The sequence below is a fragment of the Heptranchias perlo genome, unplaced genomic scaffold (assembly GCF_035084215.1).
Source record: "Heptranchias perlo isolate sHepPer1 unplaced genomic scaffold, sHepPer1.hap1 HAP1_SCAFFOLD_272, whole genome shotgun sequence".
Lineage (NCBI taxonomy): Eukaryota > Metazoa > Chordata > Chondrichthyes > Hexanchiformes > Hexanchidae > Heptranchias > Heptranchias perlo.
Window position 1 is genome coordinate 130,226 of NW_027139284.1, and position 16,429 is coordinate 146,654.

At 52.4% G+C, this 16,429-nt stretch overlaps 1 protein-coding gene and 1 pseudogene across 1 annotated transcript in view; one reads left to right on the plus strand and one right to left on the minus strand.

Moving 5' to 3' along the window:
• Positions 1-4,190, minus strand: part of LOC137310708 (deleted in malignant brain tumors 1 protein-like) — a 32,597-nt gene extending 28,407 nt beyond the window's left edge. The window contains exon 1 of the mRNA XM_067978393.1: positions 4,139-4,190. Within this exon, the coding sequence (XP_067834494.1) occupies positions 4,139-4,190 (52 nt within the window). The remainder of the gene's footprint in view (positions 1-4,138) is intronic.
• Positions 4,191-4,559: 369 nt separating this feature from the next.
• LOC137310709 (PAX-interacting protein 1-like) lies at positions 4,560-14,620 on the plus strand (annotated as a pseudogene).
• Positions 14,621-16,429: the final 1,809 nt, after the last annotated feature.

The window sequence follows — 16,429 nt, forward strand, 5'->3', positions numbered from 1 at the left end:
CCCATAGCCCTGTATCAATCCCAAACTAATCCCACTGCCCCACTCTCTCCCCATAGCCCTGTATCAATCCCAAACTAATCCCACTGCCCCACTCTCTCCCCATAGCCCTGTATCAATCCCAAACTAATCCCACTGCCCCACTCTCTCCCCAAAGCCCTGTATCAATCCCCAATCTAATCCCACTGCCCCACTCTCTCCCCATTCTCCTGTATCAATCCCCAATCGAATCCCACTGCCCCACTCTCTCCCCATAGCCCTGTATCAATCCCAAACTAATCCCACTGCCCCACTCTCTCCCCATAGCCCTGTATCAATCCCCAATCTAATCCCACTGCCCCACTCTCTCCCCATAGTCCTGTATCAATCCCAAACTAATCCCACTGCCCCACTCTCTCCCCATAGTCCTGTATCAATCCCAAACTAATACCACTGCCCCACTCTCTCCCCAAAGCCCTGTATCAATCCCCAATCTAATCCCACTGCCCCACTCTCTCCCCATAGTCCTGTATCAATCCCAAACTAATCCCACTGCCCCACTCTCTCCCCATTGTCCTGTATCAATCCCAAAATGATCCCACTTCCCCACTCTCTCCCCAAAGCCCTGTATCAATCCGCAAACTAATCCCACTGCCCCACTCTCTCCCCATAGTCCTGTATCAATCCCCAATCTAATCCCACTGCCCCACTCTCTCCCCATTGTCCTGTATCAACCCCACACTAATCCCACTGCCCCACTCTCTCCCCAAAGCCCTGTATCAATCCCCAATCTAATCCCACTGCCCCACTCTCTCCCCATAGTCCTGTATCAATCCCCAATCTAATCCCACTGCTCCACTCTCTCCCCATAACCCTGTATCAATCCCAAACTAATCCCACTGCCCCACTCTCTCCCCATAGCCCTGTATCAATCCCCAATCTAATCCCATTGCCCCACTCTCTCCCCATAGTCCTGTATCAATCCAAAACTAATCCCACTGCCCCACTCTCGCCCCAAAGTCCTGTATCATTCCCAAACTAATCCCACTGCCCCACTCTCTCCCCATAGCCCTGTATCAATCCAAAACTAATCCCACTGCCCCACTCTCTCCCCAAAGCCCTGTATCAATCCCCAATCTAATCCCACTGCCCCATTCTCGCCCCATAGTCCTGTATCAATTCCCAATCTATTCCCACTGCCCCACTCTCTCCCCATAGCCATGTATCAATCCCAAACTAATCCCACTGCCCCACTCTCTCCCCATAGCCCTGTATCAATCCCGAATCTAATCCCACTGCCGCACTCTCTCCCCAAAGCCCTGCATCAATCCAAAACTAATCCCACTGCCCCACTCTCTCCCCATAGTCCTGTATCAATCCCCAATCTAATCCCACTGCCCCACTCTCTCCCCATAGTCCTGTATCAATCCAAAACTAATCCCACTGCCCCACTCTCTCCCCATTGTCCTGTATCATTCCCAAACTAATCCCACTGCCCCACTCTCTCCCCAAAGCCCTGTATCAATCCCCAATCTAATCCCACTGCCCCACTCTCTCACCATAGCCCTGTATCAATCCCCAATCTAATCCCACTGCCCCACTCTCTCCCCAAAATCCTGTATCAATCCCCAAACTAATCCCACTGCCCCGCTCTCTCCCCATAGCCCTGTATCAATCCCCAAATTAATCCTACTGCTCCACTCTCTCCCTGTGTCTCAATCCGAAACTAATCCCTCTGGACTCGGCTGAAGCGTTTGCAACCATCTTCAGCCAGAAGTGTCGAGTGGATGATCCATCTCGGCCTCCTCTCGATATCCCCACCATCACAGAAGCCAGTCTTCGGCCAATTCGATTCACTCCACGTGATATCAAGAAACGGCTGAGTGCACTGGATACAGCAAAGGCTATGGGCCCTGACAACATCCCAGCTGTCGTGCTGAAGACTTGTACTCCAGAACCAGCTGCGCCTCTAGCCAAGCTGTTCCAGTACAGCTACAACACTGGCATCTTCCAGACAATGTGGAAAATTGCCCAGGTATGTCCTGTCCACAAAAAGCAGGACAAATCCAATCCGGCCAATTACCGCCCCATCAGTCTACTCTCAATCATCAGCAAAGTGATGGAAGGTGTCGTCGACAGTGCTATCAAGCGGCACTTACTCACCAATAACCTGCTCACCGATGCTCAGTTTGGGTTCCGCCAGGACCACTCGGCTCCAGACCTCGTTACAGCCTTGGTCCAAACAGGGACAAAAGAGCTGAATTCCAGAGGTGAGGTGAGAGTGACTGCCCTTGACATCAAGGCAGCATTTGACCGAGTGTGGCACCAAGGAGCCCTAGTCAAATTGAAGTCAATGGGATTCAGGGGGAAAACTCTCCAGTGGCTGGAGTCATACCTAGCACAAAGGAAGATGGTAGTGGTTGTTGGAGGCCAACCATCTCAGCCCCAGGACATTGCTGCAGGAGTTCCTCAGGGCAGTGTCCTCGGCCCAACCATCTTCAGCTGCTTCATCAATGACCTTCCCTCCATCATAAGGTCAGAAATGGGGATGTTCGCTGATGATTGCACAGTGTTCAGTTCCATTCGCAACCCCTCAGATAATGAAGCAGTCCGAGCCCGCATGCAGCAAGACCTGGACAACATCCAGGCTTGGGCTGATAAGTGGCGAGTAACATTCGTGCCAGATAAGTGCCAGGCAATGACCATCTCCAACAAGAGAGAGTCTAACCACCTCCCTTTTTACATTCAACAGCATTACCATCGCCGAATCCCCCGCCATCAACATTCTGGGGGTCACCATTGACCAGAAACTTAACTGGACCAGCCATATAAATACTGTGGTTACAAGAGCAAGTCAGAGGCTGGGTATTCTGCGGCGAGTGACTCACCTCCTGACTCCCCAAAGCCTTTCCACCATCTACAAGGCACAAGTCAGGAGTGTGATGGAATACTCTCCACTTGCCTGGATGAGTGCAGCTCCAACAACACTCAAGAAGCTCGACACCATCCAGGACAAAGCAGCCCGCTTGATTGGCGCCCCATCCACCACCCTAAACATTCACTCCCTTCACCACCGGCGCACAGTGGCTGCAGTGTGGACCATCCACAGGATGCACTGCAGCAACTCGCCAAGGCTTCTTCGACAGCACCTCCCAAACCCACGACCTCTACCACCGAGAAGGACAAGGGCAGCAGGCGCATGGGAACAACACCACCTGCACGTTCCCCTCCAAGTCACACACCATCCCGACTTGGAAATATATCGGCCGTTCCTTCATCATCGCTGGGTCAAAATCCTGGAACTCCCTTCCTAACAGCACTGTGGGAGAACCTTCACCACACGGACTGCAGCGGTTCAAGAAGGCGGCTCACCACCACCTTCTCAAGGGGCAATTAGGGATGGGCAATAAATGCCGGCCTCGCCAGTGATGCCCACATCCCATGAACAAATTTTTAAAAACTCTCTCCCCGTAGCCCTGTATCAATCCCCAAACTAATCCCACTGCACAGTGATCAGGAGCAGGAACCCTGGTTGATTTCCCCCTCTCTCTAACCCAAGGGTCACTGGACTGTGATCGGGAGCAGGAACCTGGCTGATTTCCCCCTCTCTCTAACCCAGGGGTCACTGGACAGTGATCAGGAGCAGGAACCCTGGCTGATTTCCCCCTCTCTCTAACTCAGGGGTCACTGGACAGTGATCGGGAGCAGGAACCCTGGCTGATTTCCCCCTCTCTCTAACCCAGGGATCACTGCACAGTGATCAGGAGCAGGAACCCTGGCTGATTTCCCCCCTCTCTAACCCGGGGGTCACTGGACAGTGATCAGGAGCAGGAACCCTGGCTAATTTCCCCCTCTCTCTAACCCGGGGGTCACTAGACAGTGATCGGGAGCAGGAACCCTGGCTGATTTCCCCTCTCTCTAACCCAGGGGTCACTGGACAGTGATCAGGAGCAGGAACCCTGGCTGATTTCCCCCTCTCTCTAACCCAGGGGTCACTGGACAGTGATCAGGAGCAGGAACCCTGGCTGATTTCCCCCTCTCTCTAACCCAGGGGTCACTGGACAGTGATCGGGAGCAGGAACCCTGGCTGATTTCTGCCTGTTTCCATCCCTCGATTCCACACGGACAAGAGGAACGGGGATATCGAGAGGTCCTGACTCACCTGTACCAGTAACACAGACACAGAGCAACAAGACGGCCAGTCTCTCCCTCATGGCGGTCGGTCGCTGCCTCACCATCTGACTCGGATTCTGGTCGGACACTCTGAGCTCTTCCCCTGTCCAACGTCGAATGGGAAATGTTGCCTTCCCACTGAGAGAGGTGACAATGCTCTTTGTGCGAATATTTGCATGTCTGCCTGCTGAAAAGGCCTCGACTTCCTCCTCCTCCCAGGTTGGGACACAGAGGGCCCATTCAACATGACCAACACTGTCTCAAATCCCCTCACACCTCAGTCTGATCGGAGCAGATCCTGAAGAGGCAAACTCAGCCTCTCCTTCCCTGGGACTTTCCTGCTCTGCTTCTATCCAGGGGTACAATTTAACAGCCCTACCGAGAGCAGGTAAGGCAGAGAGAGTCAGGCGATGGGCTCAGTTCACATGGCAGAGCAGGTTGGAGAGAAAGCAACTCCCATCTCGATCCCGCCTTTCACCACCTCAGGCCATCCCAGAGCTTCGCGGCCAATGAAGTATTTTAGAAGTGAGGTCAGTGCTGTAATGTAGGAAACGCGGCAGTTAATTTGCGCACAGCAAGATCCCACAAACAGCAATGAGAGAAATGAGCCAGTTGATCTGTCTGTTTCTCTGGTGATGAGAATCCATCTCCCTCCGACAGTGCAGCACTCCCTCAGTACTGGCACCGGGGAGTGTGGGCCTGGATTATGGGGCTCGAGTCCTAGAGTATATCCATCTACCTCCGACAGTGCAGCACTCCCTCAGTACTGGGACCGGGGAGTGTGGGCCTGGATTATGGGGCTCGAGTCCTAGAGTATATCCATCTACCTCCGACAGTGCAGCACTCCCTCAGTCCTGGCACCAGGGAGTGTGGGCCTGGATTATGGGGCTCAAGTCCTGGAGTATATCCATCTACCTCCGACAGTGCAGCACTCCCTCAGTACTGGCACCGGGGAGTGTGGGCCTGGATTATGGGGCTCAAGTCCTAGAGTATATCCATCTACCTCCGACAGTGCAGCACTCCCTTAGTACTGGGACCGGGGAGTGTGGGCCTGGATTATGGGGCTCAAGTCCTAGAGTATATCCATCTACCTCCGACAGTGCAGCACTCCCTCAGTACTGGGACCGGGGAGTGTGGGCCTGGATTATGGGGCTCGAGTCCTAGAGTATATCCATCTACCTCCGACAGTGCAGCACTCCCTCAGTACTGGGACCGGGGAGTGTGGGCCTGGATTATGGGCTCAAGTCCTAGAGTATATCCATCTACCTCCAACAGTGCGGCACTCTCTCAGTACTGGGACCGGGGAGTGTGGGCCTGGATTATGGGGCTCAAGTCCTAGATTATATACATCTAAAGGTAGGTCGTGCCTGACAAACCTGATTGAAATTTTTGAAGAGGTGACTAAAGTAGTGGACAGGGGAATGTCAATGGGTATTATTTATATGGACTTCCAGAAGGCATTTGATAAGGTCCCACATAAGAGACTGTTAGCTGAGATAGAAGCCCATGGAATCGAGGGAAAAGTACGGACTTGGTTAGGAAGTTGGACGAGCGAAAGGCGACAGAGAGTAGGGATAATGGGTAGGTACTCACATTGGCAGGATGTGACCAGTGGAGTCCCGCAGGGATCTGTCTTGGGGTCTCAATTATTCACAATATTTATTAACGACTTAGATGAAGGCATAGAAAGTCTCATATCTAAGTTTGCCGATGACACAAAGATTGCAAGCAGTGTAGATGAAAACATAAAATTACAAAGGGATATTGATAGATTAGGTGAATGGGCAAAACTGTGGCAAATGGAATTCAATGCAGACAAATGAGAGGTCATCCACTTTGGATCAAGAAAGGATAGAACAGGGTACTTTCTAAATGGTAAAAAGTTAAAAACAGTGGATGTCCAAAAGGACTTAGGGGTTCAGGTACATAGATCATTGAAGTGGCTTGAACAGGTGCAGAAAATAATCAATAAGACTAATGGAATGCTGGCCTTTATATCTCGAGGACTGGAGTACAAGGGGGCAGAAGTTATGCTGCAGCTATACAAAACCCTGGTTAGACCGCACCTGGGGTACTGTGAGCAGTTCTGGGCACCGCACCTTCGGAAGGACATATTGGCCTTGGAGGGAGTGCAGCGTAGGTTTACTAGAATGATACCCGGACTTCAAGGGTTATGTTACGAGGAGAGATTACACAAATTGGGGTTGTATTCTCTTGAGTTTCGAAGGTTAAGGGGTGATCTGATCGAAGTTTATAAGATATTAAGGGGAACGGATAGGGTGGATAGAGAGAAACTATTTCCGCTGGTTGGGGATTCTAGGAGTAGGGGGCACAGTCTAAAAATTAGAGCCAGACCTTTCAGGAGCGAGATTAGAAAACACTTCTACACACAAAGGGTGGTAGAAGTTTGGAACTCTCTTCCGCAAACGGCAATTGATACCAGCTCAATTGCTAAATTTAAATCTGAGATAGATAGCTTTTTGGCAACCAGAGGTATTAAGGGATATGGGCCAAAGGCAGGTATATGGAGATAGATCACAGATCAACCATGATCTTATCAAATGGCGGAGCAGGCTCGAGGGGCTGAATGGCCTATTCCTGTTCCTATGTTCCTACCTCCGACAGTGCAGCACTCCCTCAGTACTGGCACCGGGGAGTGTGGGCCTGGATTATGGGGCTCAAGTCCTAGAGTATATCCATCTACCTCCGACAGTGCAGCACTCCCTCAGTACTGGCACCGGGGAGTGTGGGCCTGGATTATGGGGCTCAAGTCCTAGAGTATATCCATCTACCTCCGACAGTGCAGCACTCCCTCAGTACTGGGACCGGGGAGTGTGGGCCTGGATTATGGGATTAAGTTTCTGGAGTTGGGCCCTCTAAACCACCTTCTGCCTGGGAGGGGAAGGAGTCTGGAGCCAGTTACTGGAACTGGGACTGATATTCAAATGTTTGGGTTCGTTTGGAGATTTGAATATTTGGTTTTGGGGCTGGAGTTGATTTGTTTCCCTGTGTGTGTGGAATAGGGAGCCATTTTTCTCTTGCAAATCCTCCTGACCATTTGTTTACCCGAGGGCGACATCCAGATATTGTTTCCAGGGACCGGTTCAGAGGGAAGCAACCAATTGCAATCTTGACAATCATTTCCACCCTGTGCCTCAATACTCGAGAGACCAATGGAGGTCCCACAGCCCAACACAAGCTCAATGTGGGTCCGTCGTATCCTGCTCCCCGAGGTGGGACCTCTTGACCTGGAGGCCTGCAACAGGTGCCCGTGATTTGGGCCGATGGTGGGATCTGGAGTGGGGGCCACTGGGGTGATGTGCCAACGGGTGATTGGCACTGGGTGGATCTCATCGCCCAGCACCATCGGGAGACGGCCCAATTCCCACTGCCACCCCTCGCCCCCAGGACGTGTCTGGCACCGGGCACAACTTGCGGGCACCCGTACCCCTTTGAAACCATTGGCAGTGTCGTGTCTCCGAGCCCCCACCCCCTCAGGTCCTGGTTCTGGTCCTGGACTGGTCACCCAGAGATTGTGACCTCTGATCACACTGGGACAAGTTGTGAGATTAAGGTCAGTAGATGTGTTGGGCCGCCATTACATCGAGTCTACAGGCCATTCGGCCCAACAGGTCCATGCCAGCATTAATCCTCCACACGAGGCTCCTCCCTCCCTACTTCCTCTCACCCTATCACCATATCATCGGGACACAGGAACAGGAGGAGGCCATTCAGCCCCTCGAGCCTGTTCCGCCATTCAATCAGATCCTGGCTGATCTGTATCCGAACTCCATGCACCCGCCATGGCCCCATGTCCCTTAATACTCTCGGTGAGCAAAAATCTATCGAATTAAAATGATTGATTGAGCTGGCATCAACTGCTTCTTGTGGGAGAGAGTTCCCCATTTTGAGAAGGGGTATAGTCCAGGGGTACAGTCCCAGGGGGTACAGTAGATGGGGTACAATCCCAGGGGTATAGTAGAGGGGGTACAGTCCCAGGGGGTACAGTAGAAACATAGGAACAGGAGTAGGCCATTCAGCCCCTCGAGCCTGCTCCGCCATTTGATAAGATCATGGCTGATCTGTGATCTAACTCCATATACCTGCCTTTGGCCCATATCCCTTCATACCTTTGGTTGCCAAAAAGCTATCGATCTCAGATTTAAATTTTGCAATTGAGCTAGTATCAATTGCCGTTTGCGGAAGAGAGTTCCAAACTTCTACCACCCTTTGTGTGTAGAAATGTTTTCTAATCTCGCTCCTGAAAGGTCTGGCTCTAATTTTTAGACTGTGCCCCCGACTCCTACAATCCCCAACCAGCGGAAATAGTTTCTCTCTATCCACCCTATCCGTTCCCCTTAATATCTTATAAACTTATAGAATCATAGAATCATAGAAGTTTACAACATGGAAACAGGCCCTTCGGCCCAACATGTCCATGTCGCCCAGTTTATACCACTAAGCTAGTCCCAGTTGCCTGCACTTGGCCCATATCCCTCGATACCCATCTTACCCATGTAACTGTCCAAATGCTTTTTAAAAGACAAAATTGTACCCGCCTCTACTACTGCCTCTGGCAGCTCGTTCCAGACACTCACCACCCTTTGAGTGAAAAAATTGCCCCTCTGGACCCTTTTGTATCTCTCCCCTCTCACCTTAAATCTGTGCCCCCTCGTTATAGACTCCCCTACCTTTGGGAAAAGATTTTGACTATCTACCTTATCTATGCCCCTCATTATTTTATAGACTTCTATAAGATCACCCCTAAACCTCCTACTCTCCAGGGAAAAAAGTCTCAGTCTATCCAACCTCTCCCTATAAGTCAAACCATCAAGTCCCGGTAGCATCCTAGTAAATCTTTTCTGCACTCTTTCTAGTTTAATAATATCCTTTCTATAATAGGGTGACCAGAACTGTACACAGTATTCCAAGTGTGGCCTTACTAATGTCTTGTACAACTTCAACAAGACATCCCAACTCCTGTATTCAATGTTCTGACCAATGAAACCAAGCATGCTGAATGCCTTCTTCACCACCCTATCCACCTGTGACTCCACTTTCAAGGAGCTATGAACCTGTACTCCTAGATCTCTTTGTTCTATAACTCTCCCCAATGCCCTACCATTAACGGAGTAGATCCTGGCCCGATTCGATCTACCAAAATGCATCACCTCACATTTATCTAAATTAAACTCCATCTGCCATTCATTGGCCCACTGGCCCAATTTATCAAGATCCCGTTGCAATCCTAGATAACCTTCTTCACTGTCCACAATGCCACCAATCTTGGTGTCATCTGCAAACTTACTAACCATGCCTCCTAAATTCTCATCCAAATCATTAATATAAATAACAAATAACAGCGGACCCAGCACCGATCCCTGAGGCACACCGCTGGTCACAGGCCTCCAGTTTGAAAAACAACCCTCTACAACCACCCTCTGTCTTCTGTCGTCAATCCAATTGGCTACCTCACCTTGGATCCCATGAGATTTAACCTTATGTAACAACCTACCATGCGGTACCTTGTCAAAGGCTTTGCTGAAGTCCATGTAGACCACGTCTACTGCACAGCCCTCATCTATCTTCTTGGTTACCCCTTCAAAAAACTCAATCAAATTCGTGAGACATGATTTTCCTCTCACAAAACCATGCTGACTGTTCCTAATCAGTCCCTGCCTCTCCAAATGCCTGTAGATCCTGTCTCTCAGAATACCCTCTAACAACTTACCCACTACAGATGTCAGGCTCACCGGTCTGTCGTTCCCAGGCTTTTCCCTGCCGCCCTTCTTAAACAAAGGCACAACATTTGCTACCCTCCAATCTTCAGGCACCTCACCTGTAGATGTCGATGATTCAAATATCTCTGCTAGGGGACCCGCAATTTCCTCCCTCACCTCCCATAACGTCATGGGATACATTTCATCAGGTCCCGGAGATTTATCTACCTTGATGCGCGTTAAGACTTCCAGCACCTCCCTCTCTGTAATATGTACACTCCTCAAGACATCACTATTTATTTCCCCAAGTTCCCTAACATCCATGCCTTTCTCAACCGTAAATACCGATGTGAAATATTCATTTAGGATCTCACCCATCTCTTGTGGTTCAATCAGATCACCCCTTAACCTTCGAAACTCCAGAGAATACAACCCCAATTTGTGTAATCTCTCCTCGTAGCTTAACCCTTGAAGTCCGGGTATCATTCTAGTAAACAGGAACATGGGGGGTACACTCCCAGGGGGTACATTCCCAGGGGGTACAGTAGAGGGGGTACACTCCCAGGGGGTACATTCCCAGGGGGTACAGTAGAGGGAGTACAGTCCCGGGAGTACAGCAGAGGGGGTACAGTCCCAGGGGGTACAGCCCCAGGGGGTACAGCAGAGGGGGTACAGTCCCAGGGGGTACAGCAGAGGGGGTACAGTCCCAGGGGGTACAAACTCAGGGAGTACAGTCCCAGGGAGTACAGACCCAGGGAGTACAGTCCCAGGGAGTACAGACCCAGGAAGTACAGTCCCAGGGAGTACAGACCCAGGGGGTACAGCAGAGGGGGTACAGTCCCAGGGGGTACAAACCCAGGGAGTACAGTCCCAGGGGGTACAAACCCAGGGAGTACAGTCCCAGGGAGTACAGTCCCAGGGAGTACAGACCCAGGGAGTACAGTCCCAGGGAGTACAGTCCCAGGGGGTACAGTCCCAGGGGGTACAGTCCCAGGGAGTACAGACCCAGGGAGTACAGTAGAGGGAGTACAGTCCCAGGGGTACAGTCCCAGGGGGTACAGTCCCAGGGGGTACAGTCCCAGGGAGTACAGTAGAGCGGGTACAGTCCCAGGGGGTACAAACCCAGGGAGTACAGTCCCAGGGAGTACAGACCCAGGGAGTACAGTCCCAGGGAGTACAGACCCAGGAAGTACAGTCCCAGGGAGTACAGTCCCAGGGGTACAGACCCAGGGAGTACAGACCCAGGGGTTACAGTCCCAGGGAGTACAGACCCAGGGAGTACAGACCCAGGGAGTACAGACCCAGGGGGTACAGACCCAGGGGTTACAGTCCCAGGGAGTATAGACCCAGGGGGTACAGTCCCAGGGAGTACAGTCCCAGGGAGTACAGACCCAGGGAGTACAGTCCCAGGGAGTACAGACCCAGGGAGTACAGACCCAGGGAGTACAGACCCAGGAGTTACAGTCCCAGGGAGTATAGACCCAGGGGGTACAGTCCCAGGGAGTACAGTCCCAGGGAGTACAGACCCAGGGAGTACAGTCCCAGGGAGTACAGACCCAGGGAGTACAGTCCCAGGGAGTACAGATCCAGGGAGTACAGTAGAGGGAGTACAGTCCCAGGGGGTACAGTCCCAGGGGGTACAGTCCCAGGGAGTACAGTCCCAGGGAGTACAGATCCAGGGAGTACAGTAGAGGGAGTACAGTCCCAGGGGGTACAGTCCCAGGGAGTACAGTCCCAGGGTGTACAGTCCCAGGGAGTACAGTCCCAGGGGGTACAGTCCCAGGGAGTACAGACCCAGGGAGTACAGTCCCAGGGGTACAGACCCAGGGGGTACAGTCCCAGGGGTACAGTCCCAGGGAGTACAGACCCAGGGGGTACAGTCCCAGGGGGTACAGACCCAGGGAGTACAGTCCCAGGGAGTACAGTCCCAGGGAGTACAGTCCCAGGGGGTACAGTCCCAGGGAGTTCAGTCCCAGGGAGTACAGTAGAGCGGGTACAGTCCCAGGGGGTACAGTCCCAGGGGGTACAGTCCCAGGGGGTACAGTCGCAGGGGGTACAGTAGAGGGTACAGTAGAGGGGGTACAGTCCCAGGGGGTACAGTAGAGGGGGTACAGTCCCAGGGGGTACAGTAGAGGGTACAGTAGAGGGGGTACAGTCCCAGGGGGTACAGTAGAGTGGGTAAAGTCCCAGGGGGTACAGTATAGGGGGTACAGTCCCAGGGGGTACAGTAGAGGGTACAGTAGAGGGGGTACAGTCCCAGGGGGTACAGTAGAGGGGGTAAAGTCCCAGGGGGTACAGTAGAGGGGGTACAGTCCCAGGGGGTACAGTAGAGGGGGTACAGTAGAAGGGGTACAGTCCCAGGGGGTACAGTAGAGGGGGTACAGTCCCAGGGGGTACAGTAGAGAGGGTACAGTCCCAGGAAAGAGGGAGAGCGAGAGCAAGAGAGAGAGAGATGGGGAGAGAGAGAGAGAGGGGGAGAGAGAGAGAGAGAGAGCAGGAGAGAGAGGAACAGAGGGAGAGAGAGAGAGAGGGAGAGAGACAGAGACAGAGACAGAGAGAGCAGGAAAGAGAGGAACAGAGGGAGAGAGTGAGAGGGAGAGAGAGAGAGACAGGGAGAGAGTGGGGGAGAGAAACAAAGAGGGACAGCGAGAGCAAGAAAGAGAGACAGGGAGAGAGAGAGAGAGTGGGAGAGGGAGGGAGAGAGAGTGATACAGAGAGAGAGCGGGGGAGAGAAACAGAGAGAGGGACATGGAGAGAGAGAGGGAGAGGGAGGGTGAGAGAGTGGGGGAGGGAAAGAGAGAGACAGAGAGAGGGAGAGAGAGACAGAGAGAGAGAGAAGGAGGGTGAGAGAGAGAGGGGGAGAGAGAGAGAGAGAGGGAGAGGGAGGGTCAGAGAGTGGGGGAGGGAAAGAGAGAGACAGAGAGAGGGAGAGAGAGACAGAGAGAGAGAGAAGGAGGGTGAGAGAGAGAGGGGGAGAGTGAGAGAGAGAGAGAGTGGGGAGAGAGAGGGAGAGAGAGTGAAAGAGGGAGCGAGAGAGGGAGAGAGACAGAGGGAGAGAGAGACAGAGGGAGAGAAAGGGAGAGTGAGAGATAGTGGGTGAAAGAGAGGGAGAGAGATCGAGAGAGAGAGAGAGAGAGAGAAAATGAGGGACAGAGAGAGAGTGTGAGAGAGAGACAGAGTGAGTGAGGGAGAGAGAGAGAGAGACAGAGAGAGGGAGAGAAAGGGAGAGGGAGAGAGAGAGGGGGCGAGGGAAAGAGACAGGGAGGAAGAGATAGAGAGAGAAGGAGAGAGAGGGAGGGAGACAGAGAGAGAGGGAGAGAGAGGGAGAAACAGACACAGAGAGGGAGAGAGATACAGAGAGAGGGAGAGAGACAGACAGAGAGGGAGAGAGATACAGAGAGAGGGAGAGAGACAGAGATAGAGAGGGAGAGAGACAGAGAGGGAGAGAGACAGAGAGAAAGGGAGAGAGAGGGGAGAGAGAGAATGAAACAGAGAGGGGGACAGAGAGAGAGGGAGGGAGAGAGACAGAGAGAGAGAGAGAGAGGGAGTGTGAGAGAGAGATAGTGGGTGAAAAGAGAGAGGGAGAGAGATAGAGAGAGAGTGAGAACGACGGACGGAGAGGAGCAGAGAGAGTGAGAGACAGACAGAGTGAGTGAGGGAGAGAGAGAGAGGGAGAGAGAGGCAGAAACAGAGAGAGGGTGAGGGAGAGAGACAGGGAGGGAGCGATAGAGAGAGAAGAGAGAGGGAGGGAGATGGACCGAGACAGAGAGAGGGAGAGAGAGGGAGAAACAGACAGAGAGAGAGGGAGAGAGAAAGAGACACAGAGAGAGAGGGAGAGGGACAGAGAGAGAGAGAAAGAGGGAGTGAGAGAAAGGGAGAGAGAGAGAGGGTGAGTCAGAGAGGGGGACAGAGAGAGAGAGACAGGGAGGGAGAGAGGGAGAGAGAGAGTGAGAGTGAGTGATGGATGACAACCTCGACTCTCAGGATTATAATCTAATCCAATCCAAGGACAGGTTTGTGAACTCGGGACTGGTATTCCGGGTAAAGGCAAAACAGATTTATTAAAAACATCACAATTAGTACAAATAAAGTGATAATTAACAAAGAGAGACAGTCACAGTCTGTTCCTTCAAACCTTGGAAATATCCCTCCGAGTGTCTGCGGTCTCCATCTCTCTCTCACTCCCTCTCGATCCCTCCGAGTGTCTGCGGTCTCTCTCTCTCTCTCACTCCCTCTCGATCCCTCCGAGTGTCTGCGGTCTCTCTCTCTATCCCTCCGAGTGTCTGCGGTCTCTCTCTCTCTCTCTCTCTCTCTCTCTATCCCTCCGAGTGTCTGCCGTGCGGTCTCTCTCTCAATCTCTCCCTCTCGATCCCTCCGAGTGTCTGCGGTGCGGTCTCTCTCTCTCTCTCTCTCTATCCCTCCGAGTGTCTGCGGTGCGGTCTCTCTCTCTCTCTCTCTCTATCCCTCCGAGTGTCTGCGGTGCGGTCTCTCTCTCTCTCTCTCCATCCCTCCGAGTGTCTGCGGTGCGTTCTCTCTCTCTCTCTCTCTCGCTGTGTCCTGTTGACTGAAGATTTCTTGTCTTCCTCGACAGTATCTCGTCCGCCTTCCTCACGTCTCTCACCCTTTACCAGTTACAGTCGAAGCCGCCCCTGGTGCGCTCCGTGCCTTGTTGTTGCGGACTTTACGGTACCTTATCTCAGAGCGATACTGCCGGCCCTCACAGGAGCCCGTTTGTCGGAGCAGACTTCTGATCACCGGGGCTCGAGATTGAGGGGCCTGAGCCTGGGGGATCTCCCTGATCATTGCAGCCCACCCTCCCTCAGTGCCTGTGATTTTCCCCAAGGTCTGTTAATTGTCACTTCAATGCTGTCACATTCTGCTAGATTTTAAACTGCAAACTTGACGATAAGAACCATCCTGTTCCTTTCTCGGCCCCCAGACCTTTCTTATTGAACACCTGTCACATGGTTCATACTGTATTAATGCACAGTACAGTTCACATCTGGAGACTCACAGTGCAGTTCACATCTGGAGACTCACAGTGCAGTTCACATCTGGAGACTCACCGTGCGGTTCACGTCTGGAGACTCACAGCGTGGTTCACATCTGGAGATTCACAGTGCCGTTCACAACTGGAGACTCACCGTGCGGTTCACATCTGGAGATTCACATCACGGATCACATCTGGAGATTCGCCGCGCAGTTCACATCTGGAGATTCACCGCGTGGTTCACATCTGGCGATTCACCGCGCGGTTCACATCCGGAGACTCACAGCGCAGTTCACATCCGGAGACTCACAGCGCGGTTCACATCTGGAAATTCACAGCACGGTTCACATCTGGAGACTCACCGTACGGTTCACATCTGGAGATTCACAGAGTGGTTCACATCTGGAGACTCACTGCGAGGTTCACATCTGGAGATTCACAGTGCGATTAACATCTGGAGACTCACAGTGCGGTTCACGTCTGGAGATTCACAGTGAGGTTCACATCTGAGATTCACAGCGCGGATCACATCTGGAGACTCACCACGAGGTTCACATCTGGAGATTCACAGCGCGGTTCACATCTGGAGACTCACCATGAAGTTCACATCTGGAGAGTCACGGCGCGGTTCACATCTGGAGACTCACAGCGTGATTCACATCTGGAGACTCACCGCGAGGTTCACATCTGGAGATTCACAGTGCGGTTCACATCTGGAGACTCACAGTGCGGTTCTCATCTGGAGACTCACAGTGTGGTTTACATCTGGAGACTCACAGTGCGGTTCACATCTGGAGACTCACAGCACGGTTCACATCTGGAGACTCACCACGAGGTTCACATCTGGAGACTCAGTGCGGTTCACATCTGGATACTCACCGCGAGGTTCACATCTGGAGATTCACAGCGCCGTTCACATCTGGAGACTCACAGTGTGCTTTACATCTGGAGACTCATCGCGAGGTTCACATCTGGATATTCACAATGCAGTTCACATTTGGAGACTCACCGCGAGGTTCACATCTGGATATTCACAGTGCAGTTCACATCTGGAGATTCACAGTGCGGTTCACATCTGCAGACTCACAGTGCTGTTCTCATCTGGAGACTCACAGTGTGGATAACATCTATAGACTCACAGCGCGGATCACATCTGGAGACTCACAGCACGGTTCACATCTGGAGATTCACAGCGCGGTTCACATCTGGATATTCACAGCATGGTTCACATCTGGAGACTCACCGTGAGGTTCACATTTGGAGACTCACAGCGCGGTTCACATCTGGAGATTCACAGCGCAGTTCACATCTGGACACTCACAGCGCGGTTCACATCTGGAGACTCACAGCGCGGTTCACATCTGGAGACTCACCGCGAGGTTCACATCTGGGGATTCACAGTGCGGTTCACACCTGGAGACTCGCAATGCGGTTCTCATCTGGAGACGCACAGTGCGGTTCACATCTGGAGACTCACAGCACGGCTCACATCTGCAGATTCACAGCAGGGTTCACATCTGGAGATTCACATCGCGGTTCACATCAGGAGGCTCACAGCGCGGTTCACATC